General features: G+C 40.3%; 1 protein-coding gene across 1 annotated transcript in view; it reads left to right on the top strand.

Moving 5' to 3' along the window:
- LOC148352542 (low-density lipoprotein receptor-related protein 1B-like) overlaps window positions 1-23,755 on the top strand; it is a 583,719-nt gene that overhangs the window by 204,217 nt on the left and 355,747 nt on the right. Inside the window, exon 2 of the mRNA XM_088353080.1 lies at window positions 20,305-20,442. Within this exon, the coding sequence (XP_088209206.1) occupies window positions 20,305-20,442 (138 nt within the window). The remainder of the gene's footprint in view (window positions 1-20,304; window positions 20,443-23,755) is intronic.

Raw genomic sequence — 23,755 nt, 5'->3', positions numbered from 1 at the left:
TAACTGCCCTGTCAAAGCTATATTATTATTATTAAAGCTTTGAAAACTCTCTCGGTGTACAGTCTTTCTTTGTAAATATGTGTAACCCATGTATAATATGTATTTGTGACTGTATATTTTTGTAATGTATTTATTTGTATTTATTTTAGACACTTATTCTGGAGTGTTTCGCACGGGTGAACAAAAAATGAGGGGCGGAACAAACGCGGGGTGCCGAGTTTAAGTGGGGACCGCTAAAGGTGAGGGACAGACAAGGAAAGAAGAGGGGGTAAAAAGTTGGTTAAAGAAAAAGGAGTTGCGTGAGTAAATGTGTTCATCTGATATAATTTTCCCACCCTTACCTATGGAAATATACACCTTTTTCCTTGGATTACTTTCAACGGGACCCGAACTCTGCAGGTCTGCATCAAACATTAAGTACCGATATCATTTTCCGTTCATTTTGCCGGCTGTGATTTTTGGACTGTGGACTTTGATGAAGGACATTTTGTTTCAATCGCGGGACTTGAAGTCTGGTTTGGGTGAATTTTATGTTTGTGTTACATGTTTAAATGTGGGCGCATGCGGCTTATATATGTGTATGTACAAAATCGGTTTTCCTCTCAAAATTTGGTGGGTGCGGTTTATAATCAAGTGCGCTCTATAGTTCGGAATTTACGGTAATATCTTATTCCTGCAGTCCAAATGATTACAATTGGATGATTTAGTAAAATGTTTCACTGTACAACTGCTATTTAAGGTTGTGGGATCTAAATCGACCTCTTACATGTTGTGGGGAGAGCTATTTATAAGTTGCTGACGCTAGAAAAGATACACCAAGCATTCTACTTTTTTTCAACTGCCAGTTGGAGAAGGGGAGGGGCCAGAAGAGGAGGAAACTTACGTCCATCTCCTTGGTCGCGCTCCCAACTCTGGTGGGCCCTTCCCCCGTCAAACTGCATTTATTTAGGTCAAGTCAAGTCAAGTCATTTTTATTTGTATAGCCCTTACTCACAAAGAGTCTCAAAGGGCTGCACAGGTTATTGCACAGACTATTATTTCAGACTACCATTACACCGAAGACAGAAAGAAAGAAACGCCCCTTTGGGCAATACCAATATTTGAAACAGAAACGTGACACCATCTGGTTTAGAGATACCCACTTTTTGGGGAAGTACCCTAAGCCCACCTTACAAAGGTCAGCAAAAATAAAGTGCCGGAAAGCATCCAAAAAGCGGGAAATCATAACTTAAGGGGCTGTCGTAAATTCAAAATCCCAAAGGTGAGAACCACCAGGAAAAGTATGTGTGTGTCTGTGTGTGGAGTCAAACTTGGAACTATTTACCAGATGAGATTAAACAATGCCCAACTATTCACGTGTTCAAATTTAAATACAAAAAAACATTACTGGCGGAATACAGAGATGAAGAAAATGGGGTGTGAGTGATACAGGAGATTGGAAATACTGAGTTTACAACTATGGTTAACTTTGTTGTTATTGTTGCTATTGTTATATCCTAACTCTTATTATGAATATTATTGCTATTGTTGTTATTATCATTGGTGTCGCAGTGATGTTTGGTGACTAGTGGCATTATGTTGAGGGATGGGTACTACGGTGATTAGTGTATACAATATGTGACTATTGTTATTATTATAATTATTGATATCTGACCTATGTTATGTGTGTATCCTTGAGATTGTGTTGTATTTAGACACAGAGGAAGAGCTATCTTTAGAATGGAATTAACAGGGAAGATGTAGGGGTAGGGAAAATAAACGTCTGCTTCTGACTACCCCTTTTCGAACATGTTATAACATTATTTTGTTGTTGAGTTATTGTTTTTGTCCTGTTTTTATTTTATTGTTTGAAATAAAGTTTTCATTCATTGGAAGAACGGGTAGAAATGTTCAACTTCCCAGACCAGCCCTTTAGTTCTATTTTCATCCCTGCCAGCTTGTTATTATCAATGCTTATACTGTATTGCGTCTGTATACAGAAAAAAACGTAGTATTCTACCATAATCCAGTCAGGATCACTTTTTGAATCCCGAATTGTTCGAGTTTCAAAACATTTTCTCAAACGGAATAATGTTACTGTAATTCATTGTTTATCATGGTTAATATATATATATATATATATATATATATATATATATACACACACATGTGGTATATCTATATAATAGATATACCACAGCCATATCCCCCTAGTGGGAGGTGGCTAGTCATTTCTGACTCTTTTTGGGAGATTGATTTAGAGGAGGGGATTCCCAGCCCCCTCGCTCAACCCAGCTGAGGTGTTGGGAGTCATTAGGTGACCAAACCACCCAATTCCCACCCCTAATGCTGAACACCAAGCCGGGAGGCAACGGGTACCAATGTTTAAGTCTTAGGTATGACTCGGCCGAGGCTTGAACCACAACCTCCCAGTCTCGGGGCGGGCGCCATAACCCCAAGGCCACCGAGCTGGTTTTTAGACCCTCACATAATATGCAGAAATACACAAAGTACAATCGTTCATTTCATTTTAGGCGTGGCCAGAGCAGCAAACCTGCCTACAAAAGTTCCTTCTGCCGGTCACTGTTTGCAACAATTTAGGATTGGGGATAAAGGATCGAGGCCACACAAATGCAACTCGGAAATAACAGCAAAAAAAGAACCGCCAGCTCCCGACAGAAGTACTTTCGCCGATATGTGATTGGGGATAATGGATCCCAGCCGCACAAGTGCAGTTTACTTTTTGTGTTGACAGAACAGCAAAGAAAGAGGCACCAGACCAGACTAACGTCCACACTTTCAGAATTATGCAATCAGGGATAATGGATTGTGAAATATAACAACTCCTGATTCACTAAGGCAGCTTAATACAATATGTTTCAAAACATTTCAAAATACCTAAAACATGAATAAAACATGTAACTAAACAACCATAAATACTCGTAAAAACAAGTACTTGGACAATTGCAATGACTGCAATGTGTAGATAATAAAGATCTAACAAAATAAAGATAAAAATGTAAAACAATTTAACAGTTTACTGTACCTTTGAGCAGCGGTTCGATGTCAGGCACTCGTTTGTCGTTTTTTTGCAATCATATCCTTCTTCGGATCGTTGTTTTCACCCGTCCTTCCCTTTTTCACCAACTTTCATGGGAGCCATTATCGACTGCAAAAGAAGGCAATAAAAAACATTAGATTACAATGAATTATACCACATATTGTCAGACTGACAATCTCTATCCAAATGATGCCACCCGACCGGGTGAACAATCAGTGAATGACGTCTAGAAAGGGAAGTCAAACATTTACAACTCTTTCACAATGTCTAAAAATTGGCCAAAGTAGAATACACAGTTGCAAATGTTTAAAGGGCTGTAAACTAGTCTTCACCAAATGGCCACTTTATGAAACACTGACATATCTTTAAAACTGTATAAAATATCATGTTTAGGGTTTCAGATCGTGATAAAATTTTACCTGGAAACAGGTAAGGCTTCTTGTTAGGGATTTTAGGCACATTTTACAAGAAGGTGATGTGGTTTTAATATACACCTTCCTCTTTTCACACATTAGGGTAAATATATAATATTTAGATAATAACTTTAAAATTCAGTTCAACCGTTTATAATGTTTTTTAATCCGGAAGTAGAACTTTCCAGAACTTTCCAGAATCAGCTTGGTAATTATAGTCCCCCCCCACCCCGTGTATGAAAGCAAAGTTTATCGGACTTTTACATTTAGACTGATTAACAAAAGTAAATTGATACAACAAAAAAGTGGCAAAGAAAATTAAAAGGGTTTACGAACCTTTTTGTTTGTTTGTCTTGCGGTCGCATCGAGAAAAATACACATAGCTGGCTCTAATTGGCGACATAATCAGTATATGATTATTGCAAATAACTACTTCCGGTTTCTTTACAAAACAAAGTCAACGCTTATTAATAATGATTTTTATTTGTTTGGTTTTATTTACTTTTGTTATTTTTTTTTGCGACAGTGATAGACTTCAACGTATATGTAGTGTTTAAAATTACATTTAAACAAACACCATGTACAAATAAATAATAATTCTAAATTAAAATTATTGTGAATTCGTTTTTTTTTTGTCAAATTCAGTTTCCGTTTTCGCCACGGCACCAGAGACCAGACGTCAACAGAGAAGCGGATTTTAGGCAAGTAAATTACATTTTATTCGTATACAAATACAAATAAATAATTCTTAAAATGATTAGTTATTGTGACATATTATTTTATTTCCTCGTTCGCCACGGCGCCAGACGTTAACACAGGTGGTGTGTTTTAATGAGGCAGGTGAATGATATCTCCTTCAATAATGCAAAGAAATACGACTTCAAAATGAAGAGTTATTGCACCGCAAACTTTATTTTCTTTTTCTTTTTTTTAAATTTCTATTCTCACAACGGAAACAGACATTAGCATACGCGCCGTGTTTGAACGAGGCAGCATCGTTTTCCTCAAATTTATCGCCGTGTTATTAAAGACTGGAATAAATATTGATGTGGAACTTAAGTGTTTCTCGCTCTACTTACAAACGCATATATTTCTTGCTTTTATTCGCCATGGGGATTGTCTGGCTTCTTAGTAGCTATATTGCTTAGAATATTTGCCCATTTTGTCTGAGTTTCTGATTCCATCCATCCATTATCTGCACCGCTTATCCTCAGTAGGGACGTGGGGGTGCTGGAGCCCATCTCTACTGGTTGCCAGCCAGTCGCAGGGCACACAGGGACAGACAATTTACTCGCTCATTCACATCTAGGGACAATTTGGACTGTATTAACCTGACATGCATGTTTTTAGAACGTGGGACAAAACCGGAGTGCCCGGAGGACACCCACGCAAGCGCGGGGAGAACATGCAAACTCCACACAGGAAGGTTCGATCTCATGACCTCAGAACTGTGCCACACACGCGCTAACCACTGCTCAATCTCGGCAAACGAGATCTCGTTGCTTCGAGATGATGTCATTGTTGTGGCGGTTGTCGAGTGAAAGAGAAGTATGCCTCCAAAAAAACAGTTGATATTAGGTGCAAATCAACAAAAATTTGCTAATTTCTTCAGTGTCGGTAATGAGTCGAAACATAACACAGAAAGTGGTAACAACGGCAATAATCCCGGCTCGAAAAAACAGCGGAGAAATTCTTGAGAAGACCGCGAAGGCAAGGAAAACGAGTGTTTTGAAGCGAACGATTCGACGAAAGAAAAATAAACAAAAGAATACTCCGAGCAAGAAAAGGACTTTTCTGCCAAAATGGACTCAATTATAGTCCTGGTGACGCTATGAGGAGGACGATAATGGATTGGACCTTGAGAAGGCATTACAACTATGGCAGGACAGCAAACCACAAAGAATATATGAACTGAAAAATTTGAAGTGATAACTGCTTTGTATTACCAATTAACTGTGATGATTAAAACTGCAACAATTTATAAATATCTCAGCAATATTATTTTGTATAGTGTACAATATTGTGAACTAAAAAATCTGAAGTGATAACTGTTTTGTATTACCAATTAACTGTGTTGATTAAAACTGAATGAAAACATAGATTAATATGATTATTCCGGCAATAATATTTTGTATAATGTACAATATTGTTGTGAACTGAAAAATCTTGAAGTAATAACTGATGTGTATTACCAATAAACTGTGATGATTAAAACTGAATGAATATATAGATTTATATTATATATTTGTCGCCGATTTACAATTTCAACCGCGATAACACTCAATTTTGGTGACCCATAGATCTCTGTCAGGACCCATAGATTTTTAAGCATGCGAGTCCCCGGGACCCATCACTTTTCACGGGTAAAATGAACACTGGTATACCATTGCAAAAAAATTCAATTTTTTATCGTAACCCATTTGTAGTCTCATCTCATCTCATTAGCTGCACCACTTATCCTCAGTAGGGTCGCGGGGGTGCTGGAGCCCATCCCAGCAATCATCGGGCAGTGGGCAGGGGACACCCTGAATTGGTTGCCAGCCAATCGCAGGGCACACGCGGACACACAACTCGCTCGCTCATTCACACCTAGGGACAATTTGGACCGGCCAATCCACCTGAAATGCATGTCTTTGGAACGTGGGAGGAAACCGGAGTGCCCGGAGGAAACCCACGCAAGCACGGGGAGAACATACAAACTCCGCACAGTAAGTCCGGTAGCTGGATTTGAACCCACACAGGAGGTTCCCAAGACCTTAGAACTGTGCCGCACACGCGGTAACCACTGCGCCGCCGTGCTCCATTTGTAGTCATACAAGCTAATTCTTAGTGTTTTTACTTTTCAAATTTTAACTTGTTTTTGTCGGGTAATATAAATACAATTTAAAAATAAATCAGATTACTCAAAATGTTCATTCATTCATTTCCCATACTACTTATCCTCACTTGGTTTACAGCAGGGGTTTCCAACCTTTTTTAATCGTCGGGATACTTTTTGTTAGTTAATAGCGCAAAGGGCAACAACTTGTCTCATCTAGTCAAGTCCCATTTCTTTGTCTTGCCCTTAATCACAAAAATGTCTTAAAGGATTGCACAGGATTACAATGACACCATCGCCTGATTTTAAACCAGTGTGAAGCACATTGTAAAGCGCTTTGGGAGGTCTTCAATGACTTGAAAAGCGCTATACAGTAAGACCTCGGTTATCGCCCTTAATGGGGACCAAAACCACCCGCGATAAGTGAAAATCCGCAAAGTAGCGGCGCACCTTCAAAAAAATATATATATATATTATATATATATATATATATATATATATATATATATATTTTTTTTTTTTTAATTATTATTTTTTAGACCCGGTTAATGTGGAACAAAACCACTCGCAAAAAGTGAAAATCTGCGAAGTAGCGACGACCCTTCAAAAAAAAAAAAAATCTCATCTCATCTCATTATCTGCACCGCTTATCCTTATTAGGGTCCCGGGGGGGCTGGAGCCCATCCCAGCCATCTCCGGGCAGTGGGCAGGGGACACCCTGAACTGGTTGCCAGCCAATCGCAGCTGCAAATCACAGCTAGCTGCGTTCTTCATCGATGCACGAGCCGAGTGATCCACCGCTAAGAGTCGTACAGCTGGGCGATTTTACGTCCGCCCGGGACGATCGGAGACAAATTCTTGACAGGGTTTTTACGGCGGGTGCCGTTCGGTCGCTGCGAGCGAGTCTCTAAACCGCAGCGCGGGTACTTTCGGGCGCGATACGCACGACACCGACACAATTACGGGGGTCCTGCGCACGTCCGCCGCCTTTCGCCTGCCGCGCGTGGACGGCCGCCTGTCGTCGCGCCGTGCTACTGGGGTCGTCGGACGAGCGGGCTCCTCCCAGTTACGGGGGTAGCCCGATCACGCCCGCCGCCTTTTCTCGCGTCGCGCCGTGTGACGCTGCGTCCGCCGAATTTTGTTCAGGCTAGTGAGGTGTGCCATTGTGGCCCGCCTACAACCAACTGCACTGTTTTAGCTGTGATCCATTATCCCCAGTTAACTACTGCCAAAATAGCAAATGTGTGTCATAGTATTTATTTGCATTCGAAGAGCACCCAAGCAGCAGTGATCCATTATTCCTTGTCAACTATTGCTTCGAGCAGGAGCTGTTAGAGTGCTTTTTTTATCGTCCATGCTAGTGAAGTGTGCCGTTTTGGCCCCCTTAAAATGAACTGAACTGTTTTGGACGCGGCAGCACGGCGGTGCGGTTGGTAGCGCTTGTGCGGCACAGTTCTGAGGTCATGGGTTCAAATCCAGCTACCAACCTTCCTGTGCGGAGTTTGCAGGTTTTTCAAAAAAAAAAAATTCAACCATTACAGACCACGAAGCTCTGAAGCCGCAAACATCGAACCGCGATGTAGCGAGGTCCCACTGTATAAATACAGACCATTGGATTATTTTCTTTCTTGCAGTTTTTGTGTGTTTTATATTTATAAAACAATCCCATTTCGACGAGATGCTAAATGGTTGCTGGAGAAACGGGTTTACTTTAAAGCTTTTGCATAGCAATGATGCGAGCACACGGCTAATTATGTTTATTCCGCCTGACGGATTCTGCCGCTCTTTAATTGCCATCACCTAACTGAACTTAAGCTACGACTTGTTCAAATGAGTTTGTGATGTTTGGAAACGTAATTACCAATGAGTGTCCGCTTCAGTAATCTTCAACTTGATCGGGAAGGGGGAAATTAAAACAGGGGTGACGGTCGGGGAATAAACAAGGAGGCCCGGATTTTTTCGACATTGTGATCATTTGCTACTTAGCGTACTTCTTAGGCTGCGGTGCATCACGGATTAAAAAATATTTGCTTAAAAGGGTGAACTGCACTCGTGCGGTCTCATATATTACCAGGGTTGGGTAGGGTTACTTTGACTGGATTACTTTCAATTACTTTTGGAATACTCCAATACCAAATATGCTAATAAAAGACAAAAAGAAACTAAATATGACTCACAACACGTGGTAAGCTTTCTCTCCTGGCTTTGATCTCCGGCAAAACTAACATCAAATGCGACAGAAACAAAATGAAAATAAATCCAAACAGCTTGCCAACATCATTTTTGCCGTTGCGTGTATTGCGTTACTCCCCAAGCCTGCACAAAGTTGAGTCATTTTATTCCTATTTAATTTATTTTGTCTTTTATTAGCATATTTGGTATTGGAGTAATCCAAAAGTAATTGAAAGTAATCAAGTTAAAGTAACCCTACCCAACCCTGTATATTACCAATGTCGGAGTGACTAATCGGGAAGAACGTGAAATGTCCCGAAAGGCCGGCTCATGTCAAGGTCGAGGAACACAAATCTGTCAATTGCACCAACCCTACTCTTGCGTTCGTTTTTTACATTCCGCACAACAGATGAGGTGAGTTTTACCATCTGGGGGTATTATCTCCTCCACAATATTAAGTTGGTTTGGCTCACCATCTCTCTTATTTTCTGTAGTGGTAAAATGAACACAGAACAGCGTGAATATTATGAATTGGGTACAATAAAGGTGCTAGTTTGGGGACGAATAAAGATAAAAAAAAAAAGAAGACAACAATGAAAAAAGTAACAACATAGGATGAAAAAAATAAGCAACAATAATAAAGGAAGAAAACAGAAATAAAAGGCTCGAAGAATCAAAAGAATACCCGGAAAACTAGATAAAGAAAGGAAAAAGCAGGGGAAAAGAGAGAAATAAGAAAAAGAGGAAAAATGCTTGATAAAAGAAGGAAAAGAAAAAAAATAGAAGAAATAATTGGTCCCCTCCCAATCTAACCTCCTTACAGATGACTATCATGTCAGTGGGCTGCTATACAGCTATACATTCCTTCTTGATGCTTAAAATGAATTGCACTTTTGCGGCCACAATTCGTTATCAGTGGCATTATCCCAAATTGCAGAACGCAGGGGAAGGCATTTTCGTGATTGGATGCACGGGTGTGGTCGCGATCCAATAACCCTCGTCCACTATTGCTGAGAACAAGAACAAGAACATTTCATTTAATTATTATTATTTTTCTTGTATTTCATTAGTGGTTTGGTGTGCTGAAGCATGCCATTGTGGTCCACCTAAAGTGAACTGCACTGTTTTGCCAACAATCTATTTCCTCTAGTCGTCTATTGCTGAAAGCGGTGGCCGAGAGAGAACATTTGTGATATGCATTGCGGCTCTTCCTTTCTGTTCTTTCCACCTAAAATGAAAAGCATCCGTGCGGCCTTGATCCATTATCTTGTTCTACTATTGCTTAGAGGAAGGGCCATTAGAGTAATTTTCAAATTTGGTTCAGGATAGTGAGGTGTGCCATTGTGGCCTGCCTACAACCAACTGCACTGTTTTAGCCGTGATCCATTATCCCCAGTTAACGATTGCCAAAATAGCAAATGTGTGTCATAGTATTTATTTGCATTCGAAGAGCACCCAAACAGCAGTGATCCATTATTCCTTGTCAACTATTGCTTCGAGCAGGAGCTGTTAGAGTGCTTTTTTTATCGTCCATGCTCGTGAAGTGTGCCGTTTTGGCCCCCTTAAAATGAACTGAACTGTTTTGGACGCGGCAGCACGGCTGTGCGGTGGTTAGCGCTTGTGCGGCACAGTTCTGAGGTCATGTGTTCAAATCCAGCTACCAACCTTCCTGTGCGGAGTTTGCAGGTTCTCCCCGTGCTTGCGTGGGTTTCCTCCGGGCACTTCGGTTTCCTCCCACATTCCAAAAACATGCATGTCAGGTTAATTGTCCGGTTCAAATTGTCCCTAGGTGTGAATAAGCGAGCGAATTGTCTGTCCCTGTGTGCCCTGCGACTGGCTGGCAACCAGTTCAGGGTGTCCCCTGCCCACTGCCCGAATATAGCTGGGATGGGCTCCAGCACCCCCACGACCCTAATGAGGATAAGCGGTGCAGATAATGGATGGATGGATGTTTTGGATGCAATCCATTATGCCCAGTCGACCATCGGTGAGCTCAGCGGCCGAGAAAGCAAATATTATACTCCTTAAGTTTCAAAGGGAACCCGGGCAGCCGCAACCCACTAACCAAGATAAACGAGGTATAAATATAAAAATATTGAAGACGGATAATAAAATCCAAGTGATCCAAAACCAACAGAGCGGATTTACACCACACGTTTTCAAAACGACTTTCTCATACCGTGACTATCAGGTTGCAATTATAGAAGTCGTCAATAGCATAAAAGTCATAAAAGCGTGAGGTCCATTATGGGAGGGTGTTCAAAATCGATACGTATTTACTAAAACATAACAAATTGAATCAAATACAGCCCGCTCGCCAGGGTTGCTGATGATTAAATGCCGGCGGATCGATATGTTTTGCTAAATCGGATGAATGAGTATCAGAGGACGGATTAGAAACAAGATATACAATATTTGCATATACTTTAAATTCCGGACTATAAGCCGCTACTTTTTTCCCAAATGTTCAGCCCTGCGGCTTATTCAGTGAAGCGGCCAATTTATGGAATTTTTCTAACGGCCACCAGCGGCGCTGGGGTATAAAAGGTAAGATTAAGACCAGTAGAATATGTGCGCCAAGAAAAACTGCAACTATAAAGTTAAGGTATGTTACGATAATGAGGAAGACAAGGGCGATAGTTATGAGGAGGAAGTTGAGGACGATCTACTGTGAATTTCACAATTACAGGAATGCTTAATTTAACAGGCACGTTTGATACAATGCGAGCGTGTTCCTAGTAGCGTTTTGCTACCCTTCACAGGCACGGTTTGGGATGAAAGTTTTATTATTATTATTAAAGCTTTGAAAACTCTCTCAGTGTACCGTCTTTCTTCGTAAATATGTGTAACCATGTATAATATGTATCTGCAACTGTTTATGTTTGTAATGTATTTATTTTAGAGATTTATTCTGTTATGTGTTCTGCGGGCGAATCAAAAAGAAGGGGAGGAGCAAACGCGGGCTGATGGGAAGTGGGGTAAAGCTGAGTTACCGGTAGATATGTCAAGTCAAGTCAAGTCAAGTCATTTTTATTTGTATAGCCCTAAATCACGAAGAGTCTCAAAGGGCTTCACAGATTGTTACACTATATTACACAAACTATTTTCAACCGACAAGAGGAGTAGGTTATTCGTATGCAATGGAGTAGAAGTGAGTTTTAAGTTTAGATTTAAACATTTCCACTGAGGTTGCAGATCGAATCTCAGGGGGAAGAGCATTCCACAGCACCGGTGCCCGGATGGAGAACGCTCTCGAACCAGCAGAAGACCTCTTTGCCCTCGGGATCATCAGAAGACCAGCACTATATGTCTGTTGTCGCAGCAGACAATAGTGGCTATATATATTTTTCCCACCCTTAACTTTGTAAATATACATTTTGTTTCCTTGTTACATTACTTTCAACGGGACCTGGACTCTACAAGTCTGCATCATACGTTAATTACGGGCATCATTTTCCATTTATGATGCCAACTGTGGTTCTAGTATTTTGTTCTATCTATGTAGTTACAACTGACTGATAACAGATAATGGATAATTAATAAAGAAAATAGAACAATAACCCTTAAAAAAATCCCCCCCACTGATCGCTGCTTGGCTCTTAGGACCTTGACTCAGCCTCTTGGCTGAGAGCAAGTGTCTCGGCCCCTTGGCTTTGTAGCGTATTATGATTTGACTGATAACGGATAATGGATAATTGATAAAGAATATAGAACAATAAACCTTACAAAAAAAAAACAGTTACAATCGTGGAACCTACAGCCTGGTCTGGGTTAAACTTGTGATTGTGTCACAAGTTTTAATGCGGGCGCACGCGGCTTATACATGGGTGCGGCTTGTGTAAGTACAAAAGTGTCAAATCACCCAAAAAGTGGTGGGTGCTGCTTATAATCAGGTGCACTCTATAGTCCGGAATTTGCGGTACTTAGGTGCTCGTACATTTGAAAATATTTTAAAATAATGGGATATTTCCGGTTTTGAGCCTTCGCTCTGAAACGCTGGTCTACTAGTGATCCCGAGAGCCAAGAAGAAATCCAAAGGTTGGAGAGCGTTCTCCTTTTGGGCCCCAATGCTGTGGAATGCTCTTCCCCCTGAGATTCGATATGCAACCTCAGTGGACATGTTTAAATCTCTGCTTAAAACACACTTCTATTCTATAGCCTATGAATGACCTATATTTTATTTTGCCAATTTCAATAGTGTTGCGTTCTTCCGGTAATCAGCCGTGTAACTGTAAAATTCGTTCATAACAGTAGTTTGCTGTAGCTCACTTTTTTTTACTAATTATGTGCTCGTGAGCTTGTACAGTATATTTAATCATTTATTTTGTTTGAAGAAGTTGTTTAAGATTGCAATGCCAAAAAGAACAGGCTTGCTTTGATGCAACACCTAGAGAAGTGCAAGATAAAAAGGAGCTGCAGTTGGAATATGTCCACTGGATGTTGCCAACTTTAGTTATAAAATTTGTCTCGCTCTTTCTCTCTCACTCTCTCTTTTTTCCTTCCCTCTGTTTTTCTCTTTGTCTTTCTTTTTTCCCCTCATTTCCCCTGTCTTTCTCTTTCTTTCTTTGTTTTTTCTTTCTTTCTATCCTTCTATTGAATTATTTCCTCTCTCTCTCACCCCCCCCCCCCCCCCCTCGTTCTTAGCGCGCTGGACATACAGTATAAAATGTTTACACACGAACTAGGAAAAGGAAGCAGGATTTCTTCTTAGAGGTGGAAAAAAACCCGTTGTTGCAAAGTAGTAAGGAATGGTAATCAGAATATAGAACAGAACAAAACTTTAAAATTAAGTTTTTTAAAAATCTACTCAAAACATATATTGCATGTATATGACATGGCTGTTTTCCATCTGCCATCAGTATGTATCTGTATTTACTCTTCTTCATTCATACTACAAGCCACGTGAACGCCTCTTTCCGCGATGCTTTTGATGTACGTTTACGTTTTGTCGCGTCATCAATTTTTTTCAGCTTCTTTTAAATCTTTCATCTGGGGCTGAGGTTTTGGCTTGATTCCTAACCACTTCTCCATTTTTCCTGTGTTCTCTGTACATCTATTTTGGAAAATGATGTGCAAATGCACGACGTTATAACGCTCGGGAAAGTCCGGAAGCACAAAGTTATTCGACGCGGCCGTCTGATTGGCTGCTGGGTATGCGAATTGCCAAACGAACCAAAATTTCCAAACCGAACGAAGATTTCGAAATTGGAATAAAGCAAACGTTTGATTTTCGGGAAAAAAAATTAATAATAAACTGGCAAGTTCATTTTGTATGGGCCCATAATCGTTACCGACAAGGATATGCCTTGTTGAGGTCAAAAATTCACATTATGGTAAAAACGTAGTAATAACACTGTTATTACACTTTAAAAACGTTTGAAATATACATATTCAAATAGAATGGGCCGTTCGATTTGAGTTGGCCCATCCGGAATCCATTGAGCCCATTCAGTTTGCTAATTCGTTAACATGTGCCCATTAGCATAATTTTTTAGCATGAAGCAGTTAGCATTTAGCCATTAGCATCACTTTTAGCATGTATCTGTGCTTACAGCACTTGGCAATGTAGTTGTGCCTTGCTGAAGCAATCACAACTAATTATTTTTCCTTGAAAAAGTTGTCGGCTACCCGTGCGGAGACGTTTTGTAAGTCGCGCGACGTAAAAGATGCACGCCCCGGGCGTCCGGGCAGATGTTATTTCAGACACTGCAATTCACCTGCATGAATTTGGAATGTGGTAGGAAATCTAAATGCCTGGAGGAAACCCACACAGGCACGAAGAGAACATGCAAACTCCGCAAGGGGAGGCTGAATATTGAATACTGATAAATGCTTAAAATATTTTAACAAGATGTGTAACCCTATTAAAGCCGAGCTCTCCAGTGCCTCATACACATTCTGAAGTGGTAGAGAGGACACACGACCACATATAAATTTGGATTTGTTTTGCTTCAACCCAGACACATCTCTCATAATTATATAGAGATCATCCAAAATTGTTTCTGGGAAAACAATCCTAAATGGCCTACATAACTAATAGTTCGAGGAATCATTTGAAACTTTCCAAAAATAATGGAAGCGGAATGTCAACCGTGCCTCTAATTCATCCCAGTTCAGTCGCTCGCAGAGTTTGGAGAGCATCTGCCAACCTTTGCGTGACGGATCCGAGTCACTGAATATTCATTTGCCGGCTCCTCTTATCACATTAGATTAGAACCCGTGTGGCGCGAGGGGAGGAGAGAGGTTGACGCGACGCTTAGCTTGTCAGGAACTTTTACAGCCTGGCGTTAAACGGCACATTTGCTGAACGGACGTCCAGGACTTGAGGGACCTCGAGTTCTCCCTGATGAAAGGGGGGGAAAATCCCCTTGGTTGGCGGACATGTCATGGATCTGAGTACTTCCACTCAGGTTGATGACTCCTAAGAAATTATGGAGGATATAGTCTTGAAAACCGGCTTATAGGTTTTACCACCGGGTTCGACTAAAACATGGGGAAACTGCAGTCATACGCTCGACTTCATGGTTAAGTGTTAGGAGTTACGAGGGCTAGGGTGGAAGTGTTACGGCTGAAGGGTAGGGTAAGGACAGTGGTCAGGAACCTTTTTGACCGACCTATCCATCTATCTATCCAGACATCTACCTATCTAGACATCGATCCATCTATCTAGACATCTATCTATCTAACAATCTAGATCTAACTAAAGATCTATCTATCTAGATCTAACTAAATATCTATCTATCTAGATCTAACTAACGATCTATCTATCTAGATCTAACTAAAAATCTATATCTATCTCTATCTATCTATCTAGATCTAACTAAAAATCGATATCTATCTATCTCTACCTATCTATCTAGATCTAACTAAAAATCTATATCTATCTATCTCTACCTATCTATCTAGGTCTAACTAATAATCTATATCTATCTATCTCTATCCATCTATCCAGGTCTAACTAAAAATCTATATCAATCTATCTATCTAGATCTAACTAAAATCTATATCTATATCTATCTATCTAGATCTAACTAAATATCTAGTTTTTTAGCTCTAACTAAAGATCTATCCATCTCTATCTATCTAGTTCTAGATCTAACTAAAGATCTATTTATCTATCTAGATCTAACTAAAAATGTATATCTATCTATCTCTATCCTTCTATCTAGATCTAACTACAAATCTATATCGATCTATCTATCTAGATCTAACTGAATATCTATCTTTCTATCTGTCTCTATCTATCTAGATCTAACTAAAGATCTATCTATCTATCTAGAGCTAACTAAAGATCTATATCTATCCATCTCTATCTATCTAGAGCTAACTAAAAATCTATATCTATCTGTTTCTATCCATCTATCTTGATCTAACTAAAAATCTATATCTATCTATCTATCCATCTAGACATCTATCTATCTACCTACCTACCTACCTACCTACCTACCTTGGTCATATCCCTCGAGGGGTGACCAACAGCAAGACAAACACATACAATAACAAAGAAAATAAGAAAGGGAAAACACTTGCAAAAAAAAACACACAAACATTTTGGACCATGGCCAACCCAAATGCCCAAACACCTAAACAAGTTAGGCACCTCGGCACCCAAGTCGGTCATGCTTTCGTCCCTGCAGATGAAAACGGGACACAAGAAAGCAGCCATGTCTCTCAGGTCAGGGTGACACAACACACTCTTCTCTTCAACAGCAGAGCCCGACAGCTTTCACTGGTTTACCCCTACGGTATCATAGAACACGTCCAAACATCCCACTATCCTTTTACAACACCTCTCCACTCATTCCTGTCACCAACAAGAGCTCTAGCTTCCACTAGATTTAGACCTCTTTCCTGCAGTGCACTCATAACACCATCCATTTACGTCAATCGCGGCCTTCCTCTTGGTCTCCTTCCATTGACTTCTGCTGTGTTGATCCTCTTCAATATTCGCTCCTCATCCATCCTCTCCATGTGTCCAAACCAACAGAGTACTCTCTTATCTACATGCTTGCTCAGTTCCACTACTACTCCAGTTCTGTCTCTATATCCTCTAATAGTCTCGAAAAGCGGCTTCTAGGTTTTACCACCGTGTTTCACCCAAAGAAAGATGATAAAACATGGGGAAACTGCAGTCATACCCTCGACTTCATGGTTAAGGGTTAGGAGTTAGAGGGCTAGGGTGGAAGTGTTGGGCTGAAGGCTAGGGTAAGGGAAGGGGTCGGGAACCTTTCTGACCTAAAGAGCCATAAAATATTACATTTTTTTTATTTGTTTTTGCAAGAGTAACACTATATACTGTAAGGTTATAACATTTATAAACTATAATCTGACTAATTAATTTAGCCGAATCAAAGAGTTAAACACATCGGATCTTTCTTCCTTGCAATCATGTGTAGAAAGACAGCGAGCGGCGGGGGCTACCCCTTTTATGACACATGGCGATCAAATGTCCACGCCCCATGATCAAGCCTCTGGCTGATTGGTCCACGCCGTGTTGATGCAATTATCCCTATCGTCTTTTGAAGCATTGGGATAAGGGTGATAGGTCATCGCCCTCCGGACAGAATGGGGCACGACACACACATTCTAACACCCTCAGGAAGTGACAAATCATTGTTATCTGCACAAACAGAAACCAAAGACACATTCCAAAGAACGGGCGTTTTACGACGTTCTTCTCTCAGAGTTTGCCCTCAAACACTGAAGTCAGATTTTAGAACAAGTATTTTTGAGTATAAGTGGAATAAAACAGTGGATAAAATAGTATATGTCTTCAATACCCTAGGGCACAATTCAACAAAACCGTCCTGCCCGCTCTCCAGACAAAAGCTAATTCTTTAGCGCATTTAATTTAATGAAATGAAATGAAATAATAATTTCAGATGCCTGTGTCCCATATCGATATGAATATACCACTTGAAATGTGTCTCTCTCCTGCAGTTACTTAAGAGTGTTGAGGCTCCTCTTGACCGTCAATATTGTCCTAAAAATCATTAAACAATGTACGAGGAAAGTTATGTCACAAAATACTGCAAACGAGGACACTGACGTATATACCTCCGCCAAAGACTGCGCTCGTCATAGAGAAGGGAGTGTGCCTTTTGTGTGCAAATTTCTACCCAATCAATTTCCTGGGTGCTTTGCTCGAGTGGTTGAGTGTTTACAGTTTGTTCTGTGGGTTTTCATCAAAAAGTCCTTCAACAGTGAATATACATTGATTAATGATCTTCTATGTAAAGGATTCTTTAGTGATGTACAGCCAAAAGGGGTTTGTTAGGTTATTAAACTACACTGGACACAACCTTTCAAGAATTCAGTGTTGTCTCAGCTTTGCATGTGCAAACATTTTCTCCACTATACAGTTCTTAGTTGCGTATACTTATTTTTATCGGGGCCATATGTACACATGTATACAGCCGTTCCCGATCCTTGGTTGAGGGGTTTGAGGGGTTGGGTTAAAGTGTTTGGGCTGTTGTTTGGGGTTAGGAGGTCTAGCAGTTAAGGGGTTAGGGTTACTCTAACCTTGTATGCAGAAATAGTGCCTTTGTGGAAGGGAACACTGCTAACTCTATCTCAGGTCTTTGAATCTATTACCCATACTTGAATGGAATCCTGTTGCACCACAATTTAGCCTTGAACGCCACGTTTGCAGGGGGACCCTCTCCTCAATGAAGGAAGCAAAAGCGGCCGAGGGACAATTTTTTTTCCTGTCCTGTCGGCGAGGGGAAGGTCTCTCGCCAGCTTTTCTTTGTGCAAATATGACACTGATTTTAGCTAGTCTTTCAAAAATTTCGTTTTACACAGTAACATTCACTTCCATGACCTGGAAGGGGTTAGGGGTTAGTGCTTAGGGTTAGGGGTTAGGGGGGTGGGTGTTGTGGGTTAAGGTAAGAGGATTATGCATTCAAGTTGGGGTTTGGAGGGTTAGGGTTTAAAGGGTTTGGGTCACCTTCAGTCTCTTGATCGTGGTTGTGTAACTTTGCTGACTTTGGCCCATAGCTCTGAATCGGTTTGCTCAGACCTGAATATCATTCAGTCGCACCACAACATAGCCCCGATTTTATCTGTGCTAAAATGTCAACTTTTGGTCAACAAATTGCAAGATGAGGCATGCGTATGCAAATGAACAGTGTTTATTGAATAAATATTGAATACATCTTCAGTAACACTGCATGGAAATGATTTATTATTTCACAAATATTCTGTTTGAAAGGGTAAATATATTGTGAAATGTGTTCATTGTTTTCATTTGATTTATCTTTGTCAAGACATGCAAGATGGAATAAAAAAATCAATACATTAAATAATGCTAATAAAAAATAATAAATGATAATAGTTATAATACATATAAAAAATATAGTTTGAAAAATATTTTAAATGTTTTAAAACATTGTTGCATTATATATATAGATATAATACATACATACATAACAAAACATAATTTAAAGAATACGAAATGTAAAGATAAATTAAAATTTGAAGTTATTATCAAGAGGTAGACATAAACAAGTTGTACTACTACTTCCATAGTCATCAACATATATTCTAATAAACATTAATTCTTAGAATCTTTCCAAAAAGTAGTGTCAAGTGATCACGACCAAGCTCTTTCTACCCCTTGCACACATTTCGAAGAGGTAGAGAGGAGACACGACCAACTTGTTCTACTACTTCTATAGCACATCAGAATATATTCTAAAGAGGAATATAAATGCTTAGAATCTTTCTAACAAGAAGTTTCACCCTATTATGGGCAAGCTCTCCAGTGCCTCATGCACGTTCTGAAGAGGGAGAGAGGACACATGACCAAGCTGTGCTATTACTTCCATAGAAAATCTAAATGTATTCTAATGGTCAACAAAAGTAGTGCAATAAAAACATGGCATGATATTATAAAAGATAAAATAAAGGTAAATCACATTAATTTAGTTTAAGTTGGATTTCTGTGCAAATCTTCTCTTTTTACCTTTGGGGTGCATTACAGACCACACACACACACCCGGGTTTGCTACCTGCGTGGCTTCTTTTAAAAGAGGCTCGGCGTGGGCTGCACAGCCTGGCTATCAATGAAAGTCTCTCATACAGAGAACCCGGGAGAGATGAAGAAAACAAGCGATGGAGAAATGGGTTCAATGTAGCCTAATGTAGCGGAGTAAGAGTACACTTTCTTCTTCACAAATCAACTCAAGTAGAAGTAAAAGGTACAGTGAATTAAATATACTCCCAGTAGTACGAAATGTCACAAAATTTACTTAAGTAGATGTAACAAATTGAATATAACTCGTTACTACGTCATTTCGTCTTGTGTAGCGTAGCGCGGCTTGGCGAGATTCATTAAAGACCAAGGTCCCCCTCTGCACATTTCCATGGAAATGCGAGGGAGGAGAAACTTTTTTATTGTGTCATTACAGAAGCCATCGTCGCATCCAGGCTTTGTGTAAATCAGCGCACTGTGACAGCCCCTCACCGGAGCGGGCCCATTAATAGAAACCTTTTGTCCCCTTTCCCGAGTGGAAACGGACGCTTTGAATCAGTAATCCTCTAGACGAGAAGAACTTGCGGGAATGTTCATCGCAAAAACCATAAATTTGAGAATTAGGCGGATGCAATGGCGCGTCGTAATGGTGATGTCGGCGCAGTTAAGTGACACGGCGGTCAGATGTGTCTGATTTGCTCCCACGTGAGCGAGGGTCACCCGAATGCCTCATGAATCCTAAAACAGCTGCTCCCCGTCCTGCGCCTCGTTGGCCACGGGGGTTCAATCTGTCCCGTTTTTTTTTTTTTTTTTTTGTCCCTTTTCTCTCTTTTCGAAAGGTCGTTTGATTATTATTCAGACAACAATTTTGTTTTTTTCTTTGCAGGCGCGCGGGAAATTGTGATCAGATGTCCGCTGAATCACATCCAATGCATGGGGACCAAGAAATGTATCCATTTCAACAAACTCTGCAACGGCGCCAGAGACTGCGAGGACGGCGACGATGAAGGAGTCCACTGTCGAGGTAGGAATCTATATTTGTATAAAAAAAACATCACCCACACTTTAAACTCTTCATGCAAAATTCATATTGTTCACATTAAGGGTAAATCTGAGATCCCTGGGTTTTCGCGATTCAAAGGGACCAGAGAGAGAGACCAGAGAGAGAGAGACCAGAGAGAGAGAGACCAGAGAGAGAGAGACCAGAGAGAGAGAGACCAGAGAGAGAGAGACCAGAGAGAGAGAGACCAGAGAAAGAGAGACGAGAGAGAGAGAGACCAGAGAGAGAGAGAGAGAGAGAGAGGCCAGAGATAGAAAGGCCAGAGATAGAAAGGCCAGAGAGAGAGACTGAGACCAGAGACAGAGAACCAAAGAGACAGGGAACCCAAGAGACGGGGAACCCAAGAGACAGAAAACCAGAGAGATACAGGGAACCAGAGATCGAACCAAAGCGAGAGAGAGACATAAAACCAAAGAGAGAGAGAGATAGAGAGAGAGAGAAAAAGAGAGAGAGAGAGATCGTGAGAAACAAAAGATAAAAAGTCATGAGATGGGGGAAAGAAAGGGAGAGGAAGAAAGAAATCCAAAGAGAAATAGAAAGACAGAAGGAGAGAAAAGAGAAAAGAAAGCGCGAAGGGTAGGAAGACAGAAAGAGAAAAGAGAGAAAAGGAAAAAAGGAAGTTAGAGCAAAGAAGTTAAAAAGACACAGTGAGAGAAAGAGACAAAGAGCAACAAAGGAAGAGAAAGAGAGAGACACAGAGCGTGAAAGAGACAGAGAGTGGGAGAAAAGGGGTGGAAAAGAAAGAGAGAGAGAAAGAGAGAGAGAGAGAGAGAGAGAGAGAGAAAGAGCGAACCAAAGAGAGAGAAAGAGCGAGAGCTGGAGAGAAAGTGAGAGAGAGGAAGTTAGAGAAAGAGGAAGTGAGGATGATTCAAAAAGAAAAATAGGGATATAAGAAGAGGGATAATTGAAGAAGGTTACTGAGTGATATAGAAAAAATGAGGAGAGAGAGAGAGAGTTGTTTAGCTTCTGATTGGCTGCCGAGTATGCAAATTGCCAAACGAACCGAAATTCTGAAATTTTTAAACCGAAGATTTCGAAATCGGTATTAAGCAAACGTTTCATTTGGAAAAAAAATAATAATAATAATTCTGTATATATATATATATATATATATATAAAATATATATATATATATATAAAATATATATGAATATCCGTTTTGTTCTACGCCCGACGTAAAAGATGCATACGTTATTCCAGACACTGCAATTAACCTGCATGATTTTGGAATGTGGGAGGAAACCGGAGTGCCTGTAGGAAATCCACACAGGCACGGAGAGAACATGCAAACTCCGCGCGGGGAGGCCGGGATAGCTGAAATTGAACCTCCACATTGTGGGGCTGCGTGCTAACCACCCATTCGCCCTTGACTTCATAAATACGTGCCTCCTCTGTGTGAGGATTCAATTATTCTGCGTTTCCTGGCCTTCTCAAATCAAATGTTATCCTGAAAAAAAACGCCGCGGGGAAGGTCGCACAAGCACAAAACTCAAGTGAGTTTTATTATACAAGCCATTAAAAACGCTCCATTAGTTAATGTCGCCCTAGCACACATTCGTCAAGCGCCCGGGCGGCGCTTTTATGTTAAAAGAAATACTCTTATTTACGCACTCCAAAGGGTGTCAGATAACAACGCGGTGTCATTAAAACAGTGTGCCTTTATATCTTCCGCGTGACTTTTTTAGCATTCTCGCTTCCGAGAGACATTCCCTTTCCAGTTTGTTTTTGAATGATCATGTCTTACAGTCCATTGAGGGAAGCCGGGATAATGGCCTTTTGTATACAATTCCATGCATATATTGCAGTAAAGGGATTTAAAGCCCAAGTGTGGGACAAAACAATCCAGTGAAAGAGTTCAAGTATCTCAGGGTCTTGTTAACAGTGTTCCCTCTAAGCTGCGCGCATGCGCAATTGCGCACTGCTCGCACATTCTCGGCGCACAAGAAAATCTAGCCAGCGCACAAAAATCAGGGCTCAAAATGACTCATTAAGAAGCGACTTAAGTCAAAGTTACAGTGCATGAAGGTAAAAATACTCGGGTTACCCTGACGTTGTGTCCTAAATGCGGTATTTTGAAGTCGAGACAAAGGAAACGAAGTTGAGTAAAGTTAGTAGAGTATGTCGAGAACTGGCTTCTTCGGCTCGGCTCACTAAAAAGGAACCGGCTCTTTCGGGTCCTAAACGGCTCTTCAGGTTGTTTTAGCTTCTTTCATCCCAACATGACCAAATATGATGTAAAATTATTCAAAAAATGACTTAAAGGAAGGGGGAATAGAACAAAAAAGGAAAAAAAATACCAAAATGAAAAACTAGTGAAAAGCTGAGAAAAAAAGAAACAAAAGGAAGAGAAAAAAAGGAAAAAAATAGAAAAAAGCCAGAAAAAAAGAAAAGAAAGAAATGTAGGAAAAAAGTAAATAGAGAACAAAAAGAAAAAAGTAACAGCTCGGAAAAAAATAAACACAATGAGATTTTTTTTAAGGAATTTAAAAAAAAGTGAAAAAAAACACGGAAAAAAGAATACAAAGTTTGTGTTGCATTCAAATAATTTCCAATTATATCAAGTGAATCTTGCTTCCAACATCGTACTTCCACTCAAAAATGTGATAAAGTACAGTTCTGTATCTTACAAACGACTAAATAAGCCCCTAAAATGTTAATATTATGCGACAAAATATATCAGGAAATAAAAATAAATGGATATCTTGTGAAGGAATTGTAAGAACAAACGACGTTTGTAGGCCGTACAACCTTTGCAATAGTACATGAGTCAATTCATTCAAAAGAGAAAAATCATTTTGCATTGCCGGAAACTCAGCAAAATGTAACTTGATGTCAAGTTTTGGACATGTTTGGACAATGATAATTAATTATCTTGCCACACTTGGGATTATGGTTGCTCACTGTTGTTTCAAGCGTTGCTCAGCGACTTTGTGTGAACGCTCAGACCCCTGGAAAATTACAGAGAACATTGCTTGTTAACAAGGGAGGGTAGGACGGAACGGGAGATGGACAGACGAACGGGTACAGGGTACAGTGTTCTCGTTTGCCCGTATCCCTGCGTCCTCGACGCATCATTTTTGCTGGGGACGCATTGGGTCAAATCAACATGCGTCCCCGGGACGTTTTTGACACCAAATTGTCATTGTTACCCGATTACTTTTTTTTTTTTAACAAAGATTTACCGCACTCCAAACTTTTTGTCAGGCAGATCCGCCATTGTTGTTTTGGTCTTGCGCCGAAACGAAATCTCATTGCTTCGAGATGACATCCTTGTTGT

Source organism: Urocampus carinirostris, chromosome 14, assembly GCF_059441175.1.
Source record: "Urocampus carinirostris isolate Australia breed hairy pipefish chromosome 14, RoL_Ucar_1.0, whole genome shotgun sequence".
Taxonomy (NCBI): Eukaryota; Metazoa; Chordata; class Actinopteri; order Syngnathiformes; family Syngnathidae; genus Urocampus; species Urocampus carinirostris.
The sequence above is the reverse complement of the archived record's forward strand: the minus strand, read 5'-3'. Positions and strand labels throughout refer to the sequence as shown.